At 42.1% G+C, this 25,122-nt stretch overlaps 3 protein-coding genes across 4 annotated transcripts in view; 2 read left to right on the forward strand and 1 right to left on the reverse strand.

The window, feature by feature from the left end:
• Positions 1 to 9,489, forward strand: part of CLEC16A (C-type lectin domain containing 16A) — a 110,470-nt gene extending 100,981 nt beyond the window's left edge. For both annotated transcript variants that reach the window (XR_008433793.1, XR_008433794.1), the window contains one exon: positions 9,410 to 9,489. The gene's annotated coding sequence lies outside the window, so the exon portion shown is untranslated. The remainder of the gene's footprint in view (positions 1 to 9,409) is intronic.
• Positions 9,467 to 25,122, forward strand: part of RMI2 (RecQ mediated genome instability 2) — a 33,481-nt gene continuing 17,825 nt past the window's right edge. Inside the window, exons 1-2 of the mRNA XM_053957970.1 lie at positions 9,467 to 9,562; positions 15,127 to 15,223. Coding sequence (XP_053813945.1) covers positions 9,467 to 9,562; positions 15,127 to 15,223 — 193 coding nt within the window. The remainder of the gene's footprint in view (positions 9,563 to 15,126; positions 15,224 to 25,122) is intronic.
• SOCS1 (suppressor of cytokine signaling 1) lies at positions 11,834 to 14,844 on the reverse strand. The gene is made up of 2 exons (XM_053957968.1): positions 14,671 to 14,844; positions 11,834 to 12,818 (listed from the first exon to the last, which is right to left on the reverse strand). Exon 2 carries the CDS (start codon positions 12,741 to 12,743, stop codon positions 12,120 to 12,122), a length of 624 nt encoding a protein of 207 aa, XP_053813943.1. The 5' UTR covers positions 12,744 to 12,818; positions 14,671 to 14,844; the 3' UTR covers positions 11,834 to 12,119.

The following is a 25,122-nucleotide window of genomic DNA, read 5'->3' on the forward strand; positions in this document are numbered from 1 at the left end:
CACACCACACCCACCTCCTCTGTTTCGCTTTCCCCCAGCTACTGGCAGCGTATCTTTCAGCTGACACGGGTGCCTGGGACTCCTTCTATCAGCATGCACATGGCACAGAGATTCAAGCTTGCCAAGCAGTAACTGGGTGGCTGCATTTAGACTATTATCAAAATGACTAATGCCTGCTGAGAGCCTGAGTAGGTTGGCTCAGAACCAGCTCCTCCTATACTACAGAACTTCTTACTGGTGCCAATATAGACACAGGGTGATAAAGTCTGCATGCCTCTGTCCTTTGCTGTCATCCAGCTGCAGCAAGTCTGTGCTTGCTCCCTCCCACTTGCAAGGGACATGGCAGATTCCACAACTTGTGTAACAGCAATTTTGGAAATCACACAGGAGGAGACACACAGGGAAATGCTACAATAGTGTCCTTATAGATTTTACCTCGGGAAAAGGAGGGAAATCCTCCACTTTTACTTATGGGTGAGGGTATGATCCCCTTCCCCCAAGCTGTATTTTCCAGCTTTTTGAGGGTGAAGGAGTCAGGACAGCCACACCTGTCACTTTTTCCTATCTCTTCCTTGCTTACTTGCAGCCTGGTTGCCATGTCGGAGTTTTACAAGGCTTCTGAAGCCAGCAGAGGGTTTTTTTAAGAGGGCTCCCATCCCCCAGATTGTCTGTGAGTGCAAATACTCCTTAAGTGTCATGGGTTTGAAGAGAAGGCAAATGGTGGAGAAGAGAGAATGAGGTTGTGACATGATTTCCCTGTGTTGCCTCTATAGAAAGTTGCCTGCAAAGCCCTGTTTGTTCATGTAGAGCAGCTGAGCCCCTTTCCCCAAGAATTGTAGCTAGGTATTGATCAAAAATACAGCTATTAGAATTATACTATATTAATGGAACTTAATACATCAATTTCTCTCTGATTCCAGGCAAATAATTTTTCCAAGAAATTCAGTAATCAGATGTGAAAATCTTGACCCAGATATTACTATGGCTTTTAGCTATGTCCTTTAGGATTGTCAAAATACAACAAAGGAAAGAGCAAAATCCTCAAAAAAATCTCAGTGTTACTCATATCAAGTGCTAAAAATCAGAACAGAACCTCTAAGCATCTGAGCAGTGGCAAGTTCCTGAAATATAAGAGCCACCACATTCAAGTTTATCATTGGTGAAATGACAAATGGAAGATTAATATTCTGATCTGCAAACTGATTCTCCTGAATTAGGTCATGCACTTTCTGTCTGTGCAAGAATTGGCAAGGAAGCACTTCTGACTTTCTTGTACTCCTGAATTTTCTGTCAGTACTGACACCCTGTTTCTGTTGCTGTCATACTACACAGGCATTTCACAGGTAGAACTGACTGGTGCAGGCCAGGTGATGTTATGTGATGGGCCACACAGTGAGTAAATCTTTGTACTGAAATCAAGACTCTTGACTAGTCCTAGGAGGGAGAACACCTGTTGTGTACGTGTGTGATCCAGTTCTGCTTTTGTTGCCTCTACGATCCATCCCCTACTGAAGCAGAGATTTATGGAAGTATTTAGTTCTTCAGAAGTTTTCCTTTTCATCCTTTTGGTCTTGCTCCAGAAATATTTCTGGATTTTATTTGTTCACTGTTAAATTCTTATTCCGTCTCCTAAGCGCACTCCTATGCAGTTTCCAGATGCTTAATTTATTTTCCTGGACTTACTCCTGGGTTATCAGCTCCATTTCCTAAAGTGGCTGAGACAAAGGTCATAGACTGGAGTATTTCCAAAGCAGGACTAGTGTTTGCTAGACTGAGCTCCAAGCTGATCCTATGAGTATATTTCTTTCATATAGACTTACAGTAGAATTAGTAAAACTGGACCAGATTTTGAATATTGACTGGTTCATCCTCCTCAGACCTCTTTGTATTGAACTATATAGAACAGAAAACATGAATCGATTCATAAAGCAGAAACTGAGTTCAGTGGAAAGATGGTTGCTCCCCTCCCCCCCAATCCAATAACATTAGAAAGAATTGTTTGATTATCCTCTTTCCCTCCTCAGCCCTTAATTTCCTGAAGAATCATATCTGACCAGCAAATTTAGATGGCTGTGACTGTGAGATATGTTCTTTAACTGTGGTAGAGCTGATATAATTGTTTTACAGTAAATGTGTCATTTATTGTACATCCTGCATGGAACAGGGCATGCCCTTGTTTGTTCTGTTTAGATTTTTAAACATTATGTCTGTTTAAAATAACAATAATAGCAAAAAGGATTACCACATGCAATTTAGCTGTTAGTAGTTACCAGGAGGAGATAATATTTATGTCAGCTTTTTCATGGCAGGTCAATTACTTTGTTAGCACAGGCAACAGTGTATTTGTGTTGTGCAAGTCTTCCTAGGAACTGAACTGTGCTGGAGAACAGGAAATCATGGGAAGCCGGATGGACTTGAATTAAAAGGAAGGGATTTGTTTTCCTTGTGTTTGAATGCCAGTGTCAGTTGCACTAGTGATATACTGTACAATCTTTACTTCTCATTATGCAACTAACTAAAACCTGCAGAAAATTAAAGTGAGTGGACTGTACCTATTCTTACTTTGAATTTAGTTTCTTTTCTCTTAATCAGTTTTGATGTGGTGCCACATGGTCTCCACAGGTCAAGGCTCTAGATTCTCAACAAATTTTCAAGTTGCTAATTTGAAGAACTTTCTGAGCTACTTTTGGCCAGAGCCATCCTAGTACAAATGTACAAATGATCACATAACCCAACAGAGAGTAGTTAAAATCCAGCCACTTCTGTATGTTTTAGAACTACTGAGACCAAGCTACTTTCATAATCTGCCTGCTACATAAACATGTGACTTTATGACTCAGACTGGGGGAGTTTCATAAATACTTTGCTAATGGTTCTTTAAAAAGATGCTACCTTATGAAGGTGCTTAAAAGGTGTCTCTTTTCCTTTTTTTCCTCTTCAATTAGCACATTATCTTAATTGTACCCTTAATGTGGATTAAGCTTCTATAAAAGGGACTGTGCTCATTTCACCTCTAGCACTAGAGGCTGTTAAAACTGACTTGCAGTCAGTTCAAATTTTAAAAATTTGGACTAAATGGTAGCATAAATTGCATGAAAAATAATTGGCTTCTTCAAGTCCTTAATAAAGGCTCAGGCTTTCCCTGTTGTCAGTGGAAGCTAGGCAGTTTTGGACTATGCTGGATTACGTAACAGAAGTAGAGTTAGAAGCTCTAAATGAGGTGTAGAACTGTTCTGCAGCTGGGACTCCATTTTTGTAATGGAGATTAGAGCTGGCGAGAGAACTTGTGAGGACCACCTGGCTCCCCTTGCAGTTGTTACTCCCTGTGCAATTCTTTCAAAACCCAGCTCATAGTTTATCTGGCTCTCTCAAATACATGACCTCCTTCCAAAATTTCACAGCCTTCCAGAATGCTTTTCTCTGGCATGCTACAGTCTTCCCATATTTCACACAGAATTTTTCTTTAGCAAGAAAATATTTTCTTCCAAAGTTAATTTTCAGCTCAGTTCTGTTGATTTCACTAGAGATTGAATTAAGCCCCTTTAATTAGACCCTGAAGTCCACTGGCCCTAAGTTAAACCTGGCACTTGCTTCAAGCTGGCTCTGCAGTTTTGGTTTGTTTTTTGTTTTGTTTTTTTTGTTTTTTTTTTTTTTTTGTTCCACCAATTGCCAACACTCAAGCTACAACATTCATGGAATTACACATGCATTCATAATTTCACTCAAAGCCTATTTATACCAGCTTGGAATGTGTATGTGGGTTGTGTTTAGCATTTATATACAACTGCCCTTGGGCTTCAGCTGGGCTTATATTCAACATTAACAAATAATAATTGGTGTGCACCAGACTGTGTGCAACAGTCAGCTCTTCCTCACCATGAATCAAAAGTTCATGTCTGGCAGATAAACTGTAATATTTTAAACTCCATGGGGTCAGAAGTGATTGTTCTTCCCCTCTAGAAATGTCACTGCCAAAACCTATCTATGTCAGCTTCCAGGCCCAATGTATATTTTGGATTGATGTGAAATGTGCTGCATTTTAAAATCACCGTCTTCTTAAACCTATATTGAAATTGCAAAGGAAATGAAATATGTAGGAGAAAATAAGATGCCTGAGAAAGGCAGCCCTGGACTGTGTAGTCCTCCCTTGATATTTAGTATACAGAAATAGCTTTACCTGTACTCTTCACTTGTGTCTTTTAATGCAGCTTTGGAAGTCCTAAGTTAGTTCAGGATCAGTGACTGAAATTGTCACTGTGTTTACCTTGGCAGTAAGGTTGAGTATGGTCTTGCACACAGTGCATAAATTACACTTATTGGGAAGAAAGATTACCTAGGTTTAATTAGTTCCAAAGCATAATAAAATTATATACAGTGCAGACTCTGCAGTTCACAAGGATAATGTCTTCCTTGTTAGACACATTTACTTTAAAGGCAGGTATAAAACAATACTTGGATAGATGAAAGAATAATCAGCAAGTATTTCTTGATACCTAGCTAGGCCTTTGTACTTCTAGACCCTAGAGATAAAGACTTGTCCTAAATTTATTTGTGTATTACAGTAAGACTTTCAGGACTAGAGCATGCACTGGTAAGGAAGTAAATGCATGGGAAGGTTTGTATCAAGAGACTTTTATTCTACTGTCAAAAAGATGTGAAGTTTGCTGTTGTTTCAGCAGGGCAGCTGTAAAAGGACTAGAAAGAGAATAGGCCTAATGAACTGAAAAAAAAAAAAAGCCAAATCTCTCTTTACTGAGTACTCTATTGCTGAGGTACTTGTAGTGATGTCTAAGGGTCCAAAAAAAAGATAGTACACATTCTGTTATGTGCTGTGAAAATCAGACTAAATTATCCATATAAAAGCTGAGGGGAGAATGCAAGTAAAGTAGTATCATGTATAGAATAATTTGCTGGCAGAGTTCAAACTATATAATGCAAGATTCCAAAATCACAGGGCAAGAGAAAATTTCCTTGTTTGGAGTTCAGAACCTAAGCCTCATTTCAGTAGCACTTCAGCCAAGGGCTGGATTTCTGATCTTTCCTATTTTCCTTTCCTGTCCCAAGTACTTGTGTGCCTAACTGGATCATCCTTTGTGATTTACAGCTTCAGTAGGCCCTGCTGATTCACATTCCTTCCTACTGCTCCTAAAAGAAAAGCTGACCTCCTTTATTTGCATTTAGACTCCACACAAAATCCCTCTGACCAGTATGTGCATGGCTCCTATTCCTAAAATTGAAAGCCAGAGTAGGCTACTCTTTCAATTTTGCGTATTAGAACTTACCATGTGTTCCAGGTGTTTTCTGTACTAAGCTGGAGTACTCACTGTGTTGTCCCTGGCACGAAGTTGAAGACATTTAGTCTCACCAATGCTTGAGACCTTTACAACTGCAACACACAAATTAGGTGAGATGTTCTTATTTCATTCCCAAGGACAAATGACACTGCAGCCTATTGAGAAATCCCTTAACAACATCCCTAAATAGCAATGTGACCTGGACCATGACAGCCATGGCCCTAAAGACAAACAGGGTAGTTGAGAAGGTCACCCACACCACCCCACGAGGTGCTTACTGTCTCTGGCTTCTCAGGCTTTAGGGGAAGATGGAGGAATCACTGTCCCTGTGTGCAAATACTCATCTCTGAGCATCCTTCTAGACTCTTGTTGCCTCAGTTATCCATTCCAGAAAGGAGTGAAGTGTTTTGTTCAATGAGGTGAGGAGTTACAGCAGCACATGCACATCCCAGCTGTGGGGAGTGCACCACAGCACTGAGTGCTCCAACACTCTGCATGAGCTTTAGATAGCTCTGCCCCCTGGGCCAGTAGTGATTTCCCTGCCAGGTCAAACATTTCTCTCACTGTAGCCCTTTCTCCTTTTCTTTACAGAGCAGAAACTCAGAGGAATCATTGTCAGCACATCTGACAAATTAGAAGAACAATATTGGTTATAAATGCCATTGTACACCTGAACCTCTGTAATCAACATCTATAGAGAGGAAAACTGTAGCAAACTGAGGTTGAACAGCAGGTTGATGGAATGGCTATCACAGCTCAGCCTGACACAGCCTCAGCTTATTCTGTGCAGCAGCAGTAATGAGAAAACTCACAGTAGCCAGAAACTTGTATGAAAATCAAAATTACATTGTCAAATGTACTGGCCCGATAATACTGGAACTGAAAAATTTTATTTAAGAAAGGCACCATCTGCTTTGCATATAATTATACAAATATGGTGCATGCTGAACACATACAAGAGGTAACAGGTATGTGATACATTGCAGAGCTTGAGCTACAAGAGTGTACTTGTGCTCAGGACTGCTATGCTGTTGTGATATGAAAAGCTTCTGTAGGCTGCCAGTTTTACAGACATTGACAAGAATTTTCTTATTTTCCTACAAAATCATAATATTTTCTGCTTCTTCAAACCAAAAATACCTGCATTTGCATAAGAGAGTGAATTATACATAACACATTTAGTCTTAGGCCAGGGTGGATTTACCATTAATCACGTAATTGTTGACTGACTGTGAGAGATTAGATAAAGAATATTCTGTACTTGTAAAGGGAAGATCCTATCTCAACCTGAAAAAGGCTTGAGGTACTGAAATGTAGTTTCAGTTTATTTTAAACAGAGAGCAGTTGTATATAACACTCATAAGGCTTTCATGGCTCACTGAATTTTATTTTGTATAGCTGGCCTTGCTGGGAACTAGGGAGAAATGTGAGGAAGGGTTCACACAATGTCTTTTAGGCACCTAGTTGGCCGGTCCTGGCAGTTATGTAACCTTCTGAAAGTTTCTGATCTTCATCTAATTCAGCTCTTTAAATTAGCTGGTGTGAACAACTGACCTGCTGACAGCAAATGAGAATATAAGTGTGACAGAAAACAAAATAATTTCTGAAAGATTTGTCAAAGCTATTTCTGAAAAGATTGTGTATGTAGAATAGATACTGGAAAAGTCTAGCAAAAAGGTTTATTGTTTTTTATCTGGGCAGAGCTAAGAAAATAGCTACTAACCTTACTTGTTGTGTAGCAGATTTATCTCCCAAATTCATCCAAATGATAATGTTAGAAATAATACCTATCCTACATCAGCTTCGTAAGTCTCTAGGATATACCAGCTCCACCTCCAGATCCGTCTAGGCTGTCTGAACAGAGATGGTACACAGGCAGGTCAAGAAATAACCAGATGAGACTATTACACTGAGAATTACAAAATCTGTAAGCTTCAGTCGAGTCTGTGTTGTAACATTTTGGGGACAGTATTTTATCTTCTGTTTTCAGTGCTCAGACTAGGAACCAGAAGTTGTTCAAATCCCAGACAGGAGACCTAAAATCTCAGCCTGAAAGTTCAATCTGACTCAAATTCCAGTAATAATTAGTTTCTGCTGTAGGGAAGTTGATTTGGGGAAAGTTTGGTTTGAAGGGCAGTTTCAGTTTGAAGGGCACACAGTTGATTTGCAAATACTTTGCAGAGCTGCAAGGAATGGAAGTAGGAAATTGCACACAACCTTGTGTATACTCTTACAGCATCAAAACAGAGCATTCTCAGCCTGTGAATTTGTTGAGGCTCTATCAAGTAAGAAATCTTTATGATGCAATCATAGCTCTTGCATTTAATTTTAAAAAGATACTTACTGTTATTTAATAAAACTATCTGCAGAAAAGTCAGCCATTCCCTGGCAATTGATTTCAGCGGACCCAAACTTTTGCTACAGGTGTTTGGATGGTATCCTCTGTATCTGTTTAAGAGTAATGACCAGATTCACCATTCTTTTACATGGCTGGGAGCTACAAAAAATAACTGAAATTAAGAGTAATTGAGATTAAAATGACAACAGAAAGGTGATCCTACTTTGCCTTGCTAAAAAGAAGAACAGAATGAAAGAAACTGGGCAAATGGGGCTTACAGTGCAGCTAGTTATTTGTTTCATTCTGTTTGGCTGATATTTCATCTTCACAGTGTATCTGCTCCTCTCATAGCTGAAGACTATAGAGAAATTGTTTTGCTATGCACAATCATCTGTCATTTTTCTCTTCAATAGCTACATCCAAAGCATGTCACTGAGCTGCAGAGGGGTAATACTTCTGGCATGTGGGTAACTCAGCTGTCTGTCAGTCAGGAATTTATATTCTGACTCTGGCCTTTGCTGCTTTGCCCTACTTGAGCAGTGGTTTGTGTGGGAGAAGCCGGGCTTCTCTTTACACTTCCTGCTGGCCCATGTTTCTGTTATTCCATGGTGACACAAGCAGCAAATTAGACTAGGGTGTTGTAAATTTGGCTGCTGTACTGGGAAACAGCTGTGGATGAAAACTACAGACACAGTGACAGGATCTGAGTTATGCAGAAGTATGACAAGTCAGAGGCAATGAAAAGTCTTGAATGGCACTTTGTGGCAATTGGGAGAAACGTCCTGGAAACTTAGGGCACAGGCATTTGTTAGCTTACACTTTTCACAGAAAGCCACCTAGAGTCCAAATTAAGTCCCTGTTACACTGCCTTGTCTCAAATCAGTGGAATCAATGAATAAATGCATTGCTCACACAGCTGTTGGCACCAATGGAGAGTGGCAGGAGAGCCAGGGCCTGAATGCCAGCCCAGCACAACAGAAAGGGCTGACCCTGGGTCTGAGGAGAAGGTTCTGGAGGTGCATGTGCTCTTCAACAGAGGATTCAGTACCAGCGGGGTCAAGAGTATTGATGGCTAGATATGGGCAGTGTGTTGCCCTAGGGGACACTTTTTTTCTTGTCTGTTGAAAATAGCATCAGTGCTGACTGCAGCTGAAGCCTCATTTCTTGTAAATGACTTCAATCATAACAGAATTAGTGTGACCACAGCCTCAGCGCGGCAACAGGCCCTGCTTGGCATTCAAGCTCCTCCTCCTCCTGAGCACTCAGTAGCTCTCCACAGCTTAAATAAACAGCTTTCTGAATTTCTACAGGTCTGTTAATTTCCTCTTCTTGTTAGTGTTTTACAGCTGTTGCATTGTATGTAATTTAACTACTCAGAAAGTAAAACGTGTTTCAGCCTAAAGGGTGAGGAGGCCGCAGGCCTGCGGCCTGTGCAGTCCCAGGAGCAGGGCTGGGTCCCGCAGGGCCCTGCTCAGAGCCCACCCTGCTGCCCTGGGGACACAGCCACGCTAATAAATAATGCAAATGGCATTATTTTAAAGCTGTCCCTTCCCCACTAACTGTAAATATTGCAGTCTCTTCAAAAGCATGGCTTTGCTGGGCTCCTGAGCATGGCTCAAATTTTCCCATAACCCTTTAACAGAGACTGTTTACTTTTCAGCCACAGTCAAAAGGTCAGAGGAAAGAGCTGGGTGAGGGGAAGGGACTGGAATCACCACTCTTTATGTACTATTTATCAGGAGAGAGTAAAATCTGTTGCATGTTTCTATTGCTTTAGGTGCACAGTACTGCAAATTCCCTATTTGACCTTGCTGGTGCTTTATTAAAACTGAGCATGAGAGATTTGACAGCTGAAATTACTGCAGAAATCTTCAGGAGACTCCTGCTGTGCCCTGTAGAGGTGACACTACCCTTAAATCAGTGTACACAGGTAACCAGACATTTTAGAGAGCCCTTCATTTGCTCTTATAGAAGGAAAGTCAGAGTGATATTGTGAACACGCATCCTGTGGTTAGGATTTCCTTATTGCATTGGTGTTGGAGCAACCCATATATACCTATTAGAAGGAGGATCTGCCTGGCCACTGTATTGTATGCTGGGGAGAAAGAGACAAGGAAAGGAAGGGGAAGAAAAATAAGGCAGGTAAAGATAATGTAATTTAAAAATACAAGTCAGCTTTGTCTCCTCTTAAGAGACATTTTATACAATTCTGACCTTCTTGTCCTTATTTATAGTTTTGGTTATGTGTTTTTTTTCTGAGCTATCCCATATTTGCATTTCATAATAAAGACAAAATTAAGGTATTTAGGCACCTCATGTGGGAGGATATGGCTTATTTCTGCTAAACTTACTCTAAAGCAATATAAGAGAGAAAGAAAATGCAATTCACTCAATCCTTATGCTTTTCATTCCACACCTCTCAGTGGGAAGCTGCTTATTTATATATCTAGGTCTAGTTTTGCTTGGTTTTCTCAGAGGTAGCAGAGAACCTCCTAAGTTACATTGTGCTTGTTCTACCAGTAATGCTGTCATGTGGGCACTCTTCTGTACAGCAGGGCAAGAGCCATTTGTTCGGAGCCTGAAGGGTTAAAAAATACTAGTGTGGAGCTGGGAAAAAAAGAGTATGGGGAAGGGATAACAATCTCTGCTGACAGCAAACCAGTCTGGCAGCCTTCACCCTACAAAGACTTTTTTCCAATTTAACAATGCTATTCACATTCAGGCAGTAGCATTGCTTCAGTCTCCTATCTGCTGCATAGCACAGCATTCACTACTTCCCAAATTTATATCCTTGCAGCTGCTGTGGGAAAATGCATCATTTGACAACTAATTCCAGCTTTAGAGTTAAGCAGAAATGCTTTCTGCTGTTTTAGGACTGATCCAAAGAATATTTTTAGGGAAGCAACACACCATGATACTGCCTGCGTGTTCTTTTTCCCTTTTTCATAATGCCCAGTCCACTGAGTGATCCTTAGTCATGTCTGAGGAGGAAACCTATTTATTCCAAAGAAACATTAATGAAGTAAGAGCTGATTTGGTAAATATTAAACAAATTATTCAGTAAGGATCACTATAGAACATACACCTAGTGTCTCCTAAAAGTGGCTTTATCTTTAAAAGGAATGTGAATTACAGTAGGGGGAGAGACCTTTTATCTCCCAAACTCTGAAGATTACTTCATTTACTGCTTGCAGTTCCTGTAAGCACTGTTAGATCTGGGCTGATAGAGTACATTTCTGTGAAAGACTGTGCCTTCTTTGAAGTGATTTGGTTCAGCTGTTTTTCTAAGTCAGCTTTTCATGGATTTCAGGAAATGCTTGGGGGAGAGGAGAATCACTTTCTCATAATGCAGGTGACATTTTGCCAAATCAGGCATTTCAAGTCATTCACAGCTGCAGTTTGTGGGGGCACTGTTTTTGTGTTTCATGAGCAGATGGAAACAGAGCAGTTAATGTAGTTTAACTTTCTCTGAATGCAGCTTAGCCACTAGAAATTACAGCTGCAAATGTAAAGGCTGATGTTCTCTGGATCCTGTCATGGAGCTAAGTCATAGATTCTTTTAACATGCCAAATCTCTGCTCTGTAGATCAGGAGGAATTTAAGATGAGAAACATATTTTTTATGTCTAAGGATGTCTGCACCTTTGCCATTTGTGTATGCAAATTTTTAAAGGGAACTAAACTATCCTTTCCCCAATGCATCACAATGTTACAGCATTCACAGACTTTTAAAGTGTGTGAAGAGCATTTCTGGACAGTTTTATTTTTCCCCACTGAGGTTCATGGGGTTTGGTTATGTCAGACAGCAATGTCTTATAGCTTAGGGTTTTGCACCTTTCCACAGAAATAAGACAAACCAGTGTTGGTGGAGTTTGCTCAGCCAAGGGTTTGATTTGCACTGTCAAAAACTATGCATCACTGCAGTCTTAATACATTGTTCCTGCTCTCATGGATTTAGGAGAGAAGTGGATTCCTGGGCAGATTCACCCTGAGTATATTTTCTACTTGCTTGCCCTTTTTAATTCTAGGCTTTTGCAGGCAGGAATCCTCTGCTTGCTGGACCAGCACTAAGACAGACTAATTTGCTAGGGCAAAGAAGCAGGACCATGTGGAGACCTGTCTGCACTTACACACTCAGTTAAGCAGTTAGTCTGGCAGCAGGATAGGTGCCAGAGCCTTTAAAACTACAAACAGAGATGCTATTTTTTTAAAAACTGTGACAATAATGTTTATTATGTTAATATCATTAAAAATATTATAAAATAGTAAAATATTCTGCTTGGCAGAAAAATTATGCCAGGGTTTTAAAACCCCAGGTTTGTGCAAACAGTTTTTGTAAACATAAGAAGTCAAGTGTTCAGGTTCCATCGCAAAATACAGTAAACTGCTACAAAAATAAGTTCGCTCACTGTCAAACATATTTAAAAACCCAGGAAGATGGATTTCGTTACACATGTCTAATGTGTCCCTATACAGTTAATGCTGCACTTATATCTGAAATGGGAAGGATTTCAGGTAGTCCTTTAAAACAGGATTGAGTGGGATCTGATTTAAGTTCTCTCTTCCAAAAGTCTTCACGATGCTTTTCCGGCAGAGCTCCTGCAGTGGCTGCACCCGGACCTTGCGAAGGGGGGCAACCAGTACCTTCCTCGGGGAGCTTAGGTAATGTTCCAGCAGCTTAAAAAGACAGTCAAAAGTCTCTTTGCTGCCATCCAGGCTGAAACGCCCAGTCTGAAAGTTAATCCGGATACTGGTGGGTCCAGTTGCAGTCTTAACACTGATGGCAAAGAAGCAATTCTTTTGCGTGCTGTCCCTGATGAGGAAGGTGCCCTCGGGCTCAGGCTTCAGCTTCTCGTGGGCAGCACTGACAGTCAGAGGCCCCCAGTAGAAGCCACAGGCATCCAGCAGGCTGCTGGCTCGAGTGATGCTACTGAAATCCGCTTGGGAGCGAAAGGTTCGGAAGTGTGTGTTGCCCTGTGCCTGCACAGTGCCGGGCCGGCCGGGGCCCTGGAAGCCTCGTGCCTGTGAGCAATCCCGTGCCGGAGGGTCAAGAAGCCTTCTTGGGTCTGCTCCAAGTGCATTATCTGCTGACACCTTGCTGTGCGCTACCATCCTACAGCCGAGAGCAGCGGATGCGGTCTTCCATAGCGTCAGCGGCTACGGCAGGGCGGCCTTCCAGCAGCTACTCTGAAATGCCAAGGAGAGACACCATGTGAGATCCATCCCCAGGGACAGCCGGCAGCAATCGCTGAATGACCAACTCTTCCATTGATACACCTCCCACCCCTTATAAAATAACAACATATTCATTTTCCAATTTACACCAGGCAAGCAACTGCTCTCTTTTGGACAAGATTAGCAGCCTATCACTATGGCAAACTCCAAAGCTCCAAAAATATTTAGCAAGGATCATTAACAGCTACAGAAGAAAGTAAGTTTCCCTGCTATGAGCCCTTTTCAGGGCCTAGCAACTCAAATGCCTTCTCAATGAGAAGTCATCTCATGGACACCCTCTCCCATTCTCAAGTTTTTAAAGAACAAATCAACAAGGTTTTACAACTGAATTACCATTTTTTCTGCATTCCCAACTACAATGTCAGAACTCTGCACACAATGTTGTTATTTGGTGCTTGCATTGTATGAAAAAAGAGAAAGTGGATGAAGGCTGTGTTCCCAGATAATTGGGGAAGAGAGTGAGGTGAGGTTCCATTGTATGACTGATGTGTAACTTGGAGGGGCAGCCTGTAACACGGTCAATTTACACAGTAATCCTAAAACTTCTTTCCTCTCTCCTGTTAACCTGAGGCTCAGCTATAAAAGGCTATTTCCATTCTCCCAAGTTTCCCTTGGGACAGCAATGCTACAACCTACTAGCTTATACAAATCAACCTCTGTGAACCCTTAAAGCATTACTCCACAGTCTCTCTCTTTTTTGTATCACATGCACTTTAAGTGGCCCAATCTAAATTGCTTCCTATTGATATATCTTTCAACATGAGGGACTAAATTCATCCCTCGTGTTACTTCAAAGGAATTAGCAGTGCTGCACCAGGAATGAGTTTGGCCTGAAATGTCTGCCTCTGACAGTGTGGTTCAATACATCTCCGCTGGCTGCCTTGACCTTACTGGCAAGCATAGATTTTAGGATTTATCCCTATAGTCAGATATAGATCTGCAGCAGCAGCTTGTTGAGAAACCTTGAAGGATTCTCAGAAATGAATCCCTCAGCCGTCTCACAGTTCAGGGTAACATGCTAATGAGGATTTCTAAGAAAGCATGCCGCTGGATTCCTGTCTGTGCTAATTTAACAACTTGATGTTTAGTTTCATTTAGGTCATATTACTTCCTCAAACACCTACGAGGGTTATAAAATCCTTAAGCTGGTAAGTAACAGGCTGAAAGTAGCATTGGGCTTGCTTTGCACAGCAGAAGGAAACTGATGCCAGTTTTTCCAATTACTGAGCCAGGATTATCGCTCAGTATTTAAAGTTAAAAATTCCGTTTCAGGACACCCTGGGGAGAAATAAGCACTAAGCCCGCGATCTAAAAATCAAAGGGCTCCCTAGCAGAAGCCGTAGGGAGCTAAGCGAGAGTTTGCAGTGCCTTTCCGAGGCGAACAGAGCAAACGGGGAACACGCCAGTCTTCGGAGCCCGAAAGCCAGGGCAGGGATCTGGGACAAGGGTGCCACGACTGCGGCGGAGCGGAGACTTCTGCGGGGTCCCGGGGCCTGGCCCGGCTGGTCCCGGCGGCGGCGCGGCCGTGCGGGCACTGCGGGCGCGGGGCCCTGCGAACCCCGCTGCGTGTTCCCTTTAGTGCTTGTCCCACTATTTTACACCAGGCACGACAGGTCTGTCTGAGCACGGACACTGAGTCAAAAAGGGAGGGGTAAAATGTATTTAAAAAAAAAAAAAAATTAAAGGGCAAAGACTCCCGAAGCCACCACGCTCTTGGCACATCTGGCAAGACTCCTCCGAAATCTGAGCCCTCGGTGCACATCGCGGTTGGCGCGGACCCCCCGGGGCAGACACCCTCCCTTACCTCGGGGTGCCGCGGGTGGGGGCCGTCCCCGGAGCGCAGCACACGCTGCCAGTCCCAGTCCTGCTGCTAGTCCCGGTCCTGGCCCCGGGGGCCGGTCGAGCATCCTCCGGCGGGGGCCCTGCCTGGCGCCGCGGCGAGCCGGGGCTGCCGCGGGGCGGGCGGGCGAGCGACTCCTGCAGCACTCCCGGCCCCTCCAGCGCTCTGTGGCCACGCATCGCCCCGGCTTTTTATTTAACGCGGCGGAGCTCGGCTCGGCTCCTCCCCGCCTTCTCGGAAAGCATGTGGCCTACGTTCACTTTCGCTTTCCCAAAGGCTTGGTGGCTCTGAGCCAGCGGTGGCACCGCCTCCGGAGAACGGCAGGCTCCCTGCCCGCCGCTGGGGATGCTCTTCAACCTCTCTTCTTCTATCCGACTACGTCTGGGTTTACTCTTTTTTTGCCTTTTTTTTCCCGGACAGCCCCTTTGGAGCAGGCGGTGGCCGCGGGCAGGGTCGAGAGGTGCTGCGGGGAAAATCCGAGCACGGAAGCCCTGTGTGGCCCCAGGGAGGACAAGAGGTAGGTGATGGATGAGGCTCTGATGGCAGCTACCTCAAAACGTGTGTGTGTGGGGGGGGAAATGGCAAGAAAAGCAAGCAAGCAACCACTGCGGGGAGGTTTAACGTGAAAACAGCTGTTCTCAGAGCTAACAGGTCAGCATGGACAGAAGAGGTAAGAGGACTTAATGTATAATTTAAATGTTAAAAAAAAGGACAAAATATTAGACCAATAATCTCAAAGTACAAAAAAAGCATTCATAGAAGCTTATAATGCTTATGATCCACTGAGAAGACTGTAAAGATGCAACACTGGGGTTTGAGTTGTTAAAGCAGAACTTCCCTGGGGTTTTCTCCAGAGTAATCAGAATTAAAAGTAGCTGTTCAAATCCCAGCGCTATTTATAACCTTGCCAGCAGCCAGTGCAGGAGACTTGGAATGCTCTCCTGCTCACCCAGAAAGAGATTTGAAACCTCAAATACCGCACCCGTATGTTATGTGCTCCCTTAAGCAGGCCCAGTAAAGTGTGCTTTCTTCCAAAGAGGATGTTTATTAAATAACCACCACGTTTTAGAGGCCAAGATGTTTCTCTGTAGTTAACATGATGTTTTGTGACAATGCAAAGGAAATGTCTCTGTCAAGTGATTAAGGGGAGAGGGGATGGCAATGCCTTATGAGTTGTCTTTTGGGATGAAGTTGAGGGAATGTATTTCTTGCTTTGAGACTAAATATTCTTTTCAAAATCCAGTGTGATCACAGACTGACTTAACCTGATGGCAATACAGCACCTTACAGTGATGTGCAGCCAGTGTACAATAGATGAATCTTGACATTTCTGATGATGTTTTAGCCACCAAAATTTACTGCTTATTTCTGTCATGCAAGAGCATAGTTGTCATGAATTTGGAGAAGCAGTGTGCCATTAATTTTAAGACCTTGCACAGAGATTCACTTTATGCTCAGACTCCTCTCTCAAGTTTTGAGCAACAGAGCTTTAGTCAAGGTTTGGCATAATCTGCTGGACGAAGCTCATTTGCTTTACTGTATCAAGCAAAAGCATGAAGGACTGGTGAAACTGAAACTTCCCTTAGAATCTGAACATGCAATATTGCCACTCTTTGGCATAGTGTGCTCCACGCAGGAGTAGATTTCGTGGCTGGTTTGGCTATGGTACTGTTGGTGTTCACACAAGTACTACAGCCAGGCCTTGCCCTTAGCAGCTTAAAGTCTACTTTGGCAAGACAAAGTCCCCTTCCTCCCCCCCCCCACTCTTCAAAGAAAAGGGTTTTGAAGTGCTTAACTCTGTCAAGATAAGGTAAATCAGAACCGAAAGTATAGCTCAGATCCTCTTAACTCCTCTCCCAGCCCCCGGGGCGCCCAGCGAGCTCCCTCCCTGCTGCTGCAGCCTTGTCCTGCCGTGGCTGTGGCTTTTAGGGGCAGAGCACTTCATGGCTGTAATGCAGCACATTGGGATGCGAGTTTCTCACATGAGACAGAGTTGGCTGGAGGTTGCTGTAGATGTGCCAGGAAAGCTGTTTCACTCTCATGTAATTTTTAATTTTGTAAGATCACAGGGGAAAGAAAGATCCTGCAGGTGCACATGCAGTCTGTCTGCCATGGACTGAGTAGTGCAGCTGACAAAGTGTCCGTCCAATAAGTCGTGTTCATTGAGCAGGAATGTGGTAATAATATTCAGTTGCAACGCTTCAGAGCTTGGCAAGGCTCGAATGGGTAGGTGAACTCCCAGTCGCAGAGGAGAGTGATGGAGTGAACTTGCCAGCTTGGACACCAGAAGCCAAGTGTGTCAGGCTGCTGCTTATGGAGTTTGACACCATCCCTTATGTGAACCATAGTGAAAGTGGTCCAGGGTGCTCCATGAAGTGCCTTAGAAAGGCTTGCCCAGGAGAAATGGGCTTCAGCTGTAGTGTGTGAAGGAGATTTGCACAGTGAGTGAAGTTTCTGTGATAGGAGTTGAGGGTTTAGATGTGAGGGTCCCACAAGTTGAGCTTTCTTGGGAAATCTTCAGTTTTACCCACGCATGTTTTGTTTTTGCAACTCTCCATTCTCATCCTTTGGTTTCCTTTCCTGCATCCCCTCCCTCGCCTTAAACCCCCAGCAGTGTGTGCCTCGGGAGGAGCTCCGTGCCAGCGGGATCCCACAGGGTGCGGTCACAGTACAGTGCAGTGCAGGGCAGTGCAGAAAGGGGAACCTGGGCAGAGCTGCTGGACAGAGCATCTGGGGGGAAGCATCTTTAGATAAAGCACTGAAGGTGAAAACACCGCTGCCAGTCAAGGTGATTCTGACCCGTGCTGTGGCAGCTTAAGGAGCACTTGCTGCTTTTTGCAAGGTGAATTAGAGTCTATTTGATAAGTAAAACCTTCCATGTGAAATGCTTATTTTTCTCCATGTGGAGAAACAAATTGCGTTTCCTTCCCTGATGATGGTCTCAGAAAAGAAAAGCAAAATCTGGAGAGAAAATTATTAAATTTAATTATTAATTATTAATTAAATTTAATTATTAATTATTAAATTTAAGACATTACCCCATCTTCCTTTCTCCCTTGTTTCTAGAGCAGGAAAGTAAATGCTTTTGCTCTGAAGGTTTGTATCAGTAAACCTCCAAAAGTTAGGATAAAGAACAAACTTAGCTTTAGTTAAAAATTAAAGTCCTTAGCCCTATTTTGTAAACATTGTTTTGAAAAATGACAGAAAATTCAGAGGAATTGCTGGGCATTTGTAAAGCAGGAGCATGGCTTACTGGCTAGAAACAGGACAAAGGTGACAGGGAATCTGTTTAGAAAGCCCTGGGAATAGGGATGCCAGGTAAGGCCTACCAGAAAGCAGCAAGAGAAAAAACATGGTTCTGAAGATGGTTTTGGAGGTGGGAGAGTTTCTGTTTCTGTTGGGAATACATGAGACATTTGCCTGTTGGTTAGTTTTCCAAACCCCACACTCTTAGCCCAACTAACAGCAGAATAATGCAGGCAGAGCTTCTTCTATTTGTGCTCCAAGCCTTTCCTCACCCTCTGAAACCACCAGGAGGGATGAGGTTGTGATACCATGTGTGGTATTCCCCAGTATAAAATCCATTATGGGGCATTCCACACCCTGCTGAATTCATCTCCACTGCAGGGACAGTCCTCTGGGGAAAAAAAAAATCAGAAAACCTGAAAGGCTTAGGAAACCAGCAGGCACTCCCCATTTTAGCTTTTTCCTGGCTTTTGAGAATAGAAGGAGACACTGATTCTATTATCCATCTGGATTAATGGACAGGCCAATGTGTCTGTGGGACAGCATGTTGCTTAGAGTTTGGTACAGTAAGGAATCAGTGTGGGAATTAATATAGAATTGCTATTTTCCTGCAAAAATGGTTCAGTAAATAGAGTCATATTTGACTATTTGTCTTTTGTCTTGTGCTGATACTGTACATGATAACTCTCACATGAATGTACTCAGTATCTAAACTGATCAAATCACCAACATCATCATTAGAAAAGGGGAACTGAAGCACCAAGAGATTCAGTGATTTGCTTGAAGTCAGAGAGTGAGATAGACTGCAGAAGGGCTAGGAATGGAACATAATTCAGGTCTTCACAGCCCAATACTAGAAACTTAACCACAATACCATCCTTCCTGTTTTAGTGGGTTTTGTTTTCTTCTCCAGAATCTGAATTTTCATTTAAACGAAACCCTTGAAATCGGAATTCTTTGATTTTGCAAGTAAATTAGACACCACACTGTCTGTGAGTCTGCTTTCAGATGCACTGAAACCAGCAGCACTGAGCCAAGTGTGAACCTGTCACCCACTTTGACAAAGTATTTGGGTTAGAGTTTGATGCATTTAAACAGGACGTGTCCAAGAGATGCAGCTGTTGTGCTATTGCCTCACACATTTCCATTCCCATACTATCCAATCAATCATTTTCTAAGTTAAGAGGTAATAAAGTGGGCCTGATGAATACAGCTCATCTTCTTATCCTTTTAGTCAACTCTTCCAGGTAAAACAGCTACAGATGTGACTCACTTTACACTGGTATTAGTTATCATGCTAGGTATCACTGAAGAACAATGTGTGTCCGGCCAGGCTGTCAGTCACAGCAAATTCATCATTATGCCAAGAACAAAATACATTTTGAGGATGTCACCAAATTGTTATCAAGCTTTGATAAGCATCTACCTAGACAAGGGCAAGCCAGTTGGTACAGCAATAATTAATTCTCTCTGAACTGAAATTAATTCTCTCTGCTGTTCTGCAGAGAATGTCCAAGTCAGATCCCATCCAGATGGGATGGATTAGAGGAATTAGTGGTTTTGTCTTCTAAAAAGGATGTGCACATGTGTGCTGGCTAGAATGAAGAATTCTGAGGTTTGGAAGTTAAACAAATTAAGCTTAATTGTGGATTAAGGCTGAGTAAGAGCTGATCCTCTCTGTCCCTTAAGTTCCTTTGAATAGTCTGTGTTGTCTGAAATAATTCACTGTAAGAGATATAAACTATATATCTCTTATAGTATAGATATAAACTGCTATTTTTCAAATAAGCAGTAAATTAAGTGTCTGAGGCTATGAGGGAAGTTTCTTTCTCAGCTGACTATTCTGGAATTGTTTAATTTGAATTATGTTAATTACTTTCTCAGGGTAGTTAATGCTGGTTTCCTTGAGCCCAGACTAAATGGATCCTGTCTGATGTTCAGTGGAAGTTCCTTGTTGATATTAACTAAGTCAAATCAAGATTCACATTAGTCTCATGAATCCAAATGCTGAGCACTTAACCACATGAAAATGTGGTTTGGGTTTTCTGCATTTCAGTAGTTTAGACATCCTTCTTCATAGTTAGTTGAGTGGGGGGGGAAAAAAGGGAAAGTCTCAAAATTGTTGGTAAAAATATTGTGAAAGGGCAGCCTGCTTTATGATGTTTTTTTTCATCCAAATGACAAATTTGTCTTACTGGATTGTGTGTGAGTGTGTCTGTATGTGCATACTCCACAATTGATGAAGGAACTCTGTATCCCTAAAAATATCGTTGGTGCTAATTGAAGAGGTAGCAGGGTGCTGTTCAGGGAACTGCAGCAATAAATACTGGGCTGGACATCTTAAAGCAGAAGCACATGAAGCTAGTTTGGCTTCCAGATACATCTGCTGAACTACAGAGCTTTCAGTGCTGGCTAGAGGAACACATTTTATTCTTGGGCATAATCAACACATGGGGAGATTTTTATGGTTGGGGTGAGGTAAAGGAAATGATTCAAGTGTTCCTCATCTTTGGTTTTCAGTCCACAGAAATTGAATAAAATTAATTCTTAATATAGTCAAATGGATCCAAATCTCAGTTCCATTTCTTTGAATGTAGAGAGATTCTACAGTCCAAATTAAAAAGAAAAAGGTTGTCTTGTTCTTAAAGTGAATAAAGACTGATGAAGTGCTGTTACAGGAGGCAGAATTAGCACACTGGAAGTTGAGAAACGAGAAGGTGATGGCAAAGCAGTGTTTTGCAGCATCAGCCAGATCCAGGTGGACAACTCACTGAGGCACTTTCAGATTATTTGGTTGGATTTTTAAAACTTGAAGCCATCAAGCCTGGATGACTAAATCTGAATAAATCACTGTTAATACTCAGAGAAAAGACCTTCCATGGGCATGATATGCTGACCTCTGTATTCCTACTGTGATTGTAATCTACCTTCATTGACAGATCTTTTTTTCAGTTGCAGTCAAATCCCAAATCATAAACCACCAAACTCTTCTGATGATGGAATATATTTGGTTCTGCAGTATCTAATAACTCCTATACCAAACAAACAGAAACTACTGAATGTGCACCTTTTATTCTACTGTACAGATTGGTCTAATATAGATTTTGTTATTGGCTTACACTCTTCAAAGTATTGAGAAATTATCCAGATTTCTCTTCCTCCTCTGTCCCTGGAGAAAAGATAAGTCCTGATAGGTGGGTCAATAGTTTTCTTCAGAGTAAAAATATTAATTCCTCATTTGCCAAGAAAAGAAAAGGAAAAAAAAACCCACCATAATTGCTGTTGTGGAAAAAGAATTGGATTTTTTTTCTTCAGACATTTTCCCTCTCCAGATTTATTGCAAAGTTCAGCCAATTTTACATGTGAGCTCAACAAGCTGAGTGCAAAATGGATTAGTTTCACCATGTTCCAGCTCCAGGAATATTTCTAGGAATCAGGAGAATAAGCTGACAGTTTCTGATGAAAGATAAAAAAGTCCTTTAAATGTAGAATTTTTGGCATCTGATGTTAAAGAAATATCATCCAATGATATTAATGAAGCATTTTCTAATTTTAGAAATATCTTTAAAAGTTATATACAGACCTTACCACACATACTTTTGGATTAATTAAGAAGAAATATTATGTTATGTAAAATTAGTGTAGCTTAGCATCCAGGCCTTGATGTCCTCTATCAGTAAATTAGATAATTAAGACTATGAAAGTTGGAAGAGTGCCCAGCATGGAGGATTTTCTGCAGGAGTTCTGGAGAGACCTCATGGAGTTGCTCTTATAGGGAGGGTTTCTGTCTGTGGTGACTCACTTTTCCAGGGCCACTTTGTCCTCTGAGAGTGCAAGAAGTCCTATTGTAACTTGTGTTAAACTGGAAATGAGTGCTGTGCTGTATTTCAACTGCAGATCTATTTCTGTTCACAATAACGTCACAAGAAAATACTGGCAAAATTTCTGATAATGAGTCTAGAAGAAGCCTTACCTTAATCACATTAATTGAACTGAGCTTGCCAAGACGACCTTCTAAAACTTACTGGACACATGGGTAAGTGACCTGTGATGCCTGAAACCACCAGTGATTCTAATACACCTTTACTGACAGAAAAGCCTTCTGGAAAGGTAACTGGAGCTATTCTTACAGGAGAACAGTTGAAATTTGTACTTCTCCTTAGGTCTTTGCTCCACCTGCCCTGTGCTGTCTCTGTCTTATACCACTGGAGTATGGACTGAGTTACCTCTCAGTTTTTGCAGCGGTACCAAAACTCTGTCCGTGACCTTCGGGATTTACTTCCAAACAAAATGATCTGTATATTGCTGACACTGGAGCCTCATCCAACATAAATTCATACAGCCTGCAGGTAGTTGCTGATTTAGTCCATAGCTAATCTGAAGTTCCATAATTAGATGTCTCTAATCACCAGTTTAAAAATTCAGATTAGCTGTGTGATAAGTCATAAAGAAAAAGCAGATATAATTCTTCCTATGCCAAGTGTTGGAGCCTTTTCCCTCAAGAGCTTTCATATGCAAATAGATACAGAGAAACACCTACTACAGTACCAGCAAGAAATACTAATAAATGTATGACTGTAAATTTAATGTAAATTTAAATACTGTGCTCTCTGTCATGACTTCCCGTATAAATAGGTTTATATACTCTCTTCCTGGGTCTGTAAGAAAGGTTAAATTACTAACAGGGAGTAGTTTTTGCAGTTAGACCCTTTGTAATCTTCACACAGTGCTGTCCTTACCCTTGGCAAAGGTGGAGCAGCTACAGACAAGGTCCTGCATATCCTGAGAGGCTTGCTGAGCTTCAGAAGCCAGCCAGACACCCAGAATTTCTGGCTACATTAAAAATAGCCCAGTATCTTCCCAAGTCCATGCTCAGACTCTGTGCTCTGGTCAGGAGGAAATTTCCTCGAGTTTAGACTTTTTGCTAAAGACTTGGCAGGAGTTTCATCAGAGCACATCAGAAGATTTCCTGTTCCAGTAGTCTATAAACACAGTAACAATAGGACAGTGGCTCTGTTCTTAGGAAGTGTCTCAGAAATTTTTTTCTTTGTTGTGCAAGTTGAACATTTTGTTCTGTAGTTGGTGCTGTTGCTTTATTAGGAATGTGATGGATGTGCTGTGGCTATAGGAGAATACAAATGCGACTTCACATGCAGACTTGACTTCTGCATCCAAAGTGCTGCCAGTGGCAGTTGGGCAGAGATCTCCAAGTAGATGTTTATAGCAATATGGAAAAACAGGATTGCACCCACAACAGAGCAGTCCTGACCTTAGATCTACTGCTAAAATAGCCTATTTTTGAAGAGATTAAGGACAAAGAGATTCTAGATACACTTGCATTACAAATTTTGAATTCGCTTAAAGGACACTGCCTAACTCCTCCAGTTTAATTCTGGCTTTTTATTCCTTGCATACTTTATCCTTCTTTTCTTAGGACATTTCTTTTCTTATCCATTTTCCCCAGGACAGTCATTGATTGATCACTGGGCCAGAGACCAGGGTGGCCCCAGGCAGGGCTGCCAAGAGATCCCTGCACTGGAGGGTTCCAGGTGTCAGGGCTGGAAAAAGCAGCTTGCCTGGATCAAAAAAGCCCTCACTTCTTGCCTGCTCATGGGCCATACTAGAAATAGCTCACCACTGATAATGGTGCATTGTGTTATTCCAGCAGTAAATCATAGCATTCCACACTATTACTTCTCTGTTTCTAGGAAATTCAGTTAAAAACCTGTTCCAATACACACACAAATACACACACACACACAAAAAAAAGAATGCATTTACTCTCAGTGGCTGTGTTTACCATCAGAGTTGGTAATGTTTCCTGAAATTGGTTTCTGGTCCCCCGAAAGGCTATGGGTTTTTCTTCTTCTTTTATTTTCCTTTCTTTTTTCTTTTTATTTTTTTTCAAAGTTTAATGTCAGGAAAACTGAACTACATACATGAAACTTTAAAATATCAACTGTGTAGATAAATTGTGGCATCATTGTGGCATCAGGGGCATAACATGTGTGTGACCTGCCTCCTGTTCCATGAATTCCAGTGAATTCCCAGTTTCCACTAGCAGGTGGCAGACAGATCTGAGTGTGGCTATTTCCTGTTCATTTTGAACCAACCTGTGGTTGTGATGGCAGGGGAAGAGAAGGAATGCTGTGATCTGGGGGGAGAGAGAAACACTGGACTGGAGCCTGGGGAAGTAAAACCCATTGGTTGTTAGGGAGTTGCACTCATTGAGTTGTTTCACGGCACGTATGAATCCTCTTCATGTGACAGACCTGCTGCACAAAATGCCAAGAGTGGTACAGCCTGCAGGGCTTTGGCAAACAGATCATCTCTCATGATTCAGGCAGTATCCTTCCTCTGCTCTGCCTATGATGATCTCTCAAATGTGAACTTCAAAGGCAGGGCTAAAGCTGAATCTGGCTTCAAAAAATGACCCACAAGCAGACATTTGTGCAGCATAAAAATGAGAAAGTGATCCCGAGTGTCTGAAGCTGCCAATGTAGGTTGCCAAAGCAATTGTTGCTGAATTAACTGCATGTTTGTACTGGTTATTTAGAAACAGCTTTAAGAGACTTTCCTCTCTTAATTTCACTCATACCTTAACTTTGAGACACTGACAGTGTCACTGCCAACTTCCCACAAGTCCCATAGCCAATTCTAATTTACATAAATGATTCTGCATACTGCTATATGCAGACAGAAATGGGTATCCTCTTGGGTTTTGTTTCTTCCCTTACCTCCTCCCAGCCCCCTTCTCAGGGCTGGGGAAATATGACAGATGCCTGTGCAGGCAGAAGCAGATTTGGGAGGGTCTGTGCATTTTTCTCTTCTGGGTTTACCACACTGAGGAGCACTCTATGACTGGAAACGAGTCCTAATCATTGGGAATTTAGTAACCATTCCCCTCTGAAAATGGGATTTCAGTGCAGTCATGAGGCTGTGCAGAGAGCCCATCACTCTTCCAGAGAATCGTTACCCCATTTCCTCTTCTGTTCTCCTAATTAGGAGTTTGCACTTCAGTAGAGCACATACCACAGCCTTCCTGCCATCCTGTACCCTGGTATACACACCATGCTGATGGTACATGGTTACAAAGCCAAGAACTGAAAAACTGGGCAATATCAGATTTATATTTGCATATGCAACCTGAAATCTGCCCACTTACGCCTG

This window comes from Vidua chalybeata, chromosome 16 (assembly GCF_026979565.1).
Source record: "Vidua chalybeata isolate OUT-0048 chromosome 16, bVidCha1 merged haplotype, whole genome shotgun sequence".
In the NCBI taxonomy this organism is placed as follows: Eukaryota; Metazoa; Chordata; class Aves; order Passeriformes; family Viduidae; genus Vidua; species Vidua chalybeata.

Coding starts and splice junctions, on each gene's coding strand:
- SOCS1 (XM_053957968.1), bottom strand. CDS start 12,743: ATGGTAGCGCACAGCAAGGTGTCAGCAGATAATGCACTTGGAGCAGAC.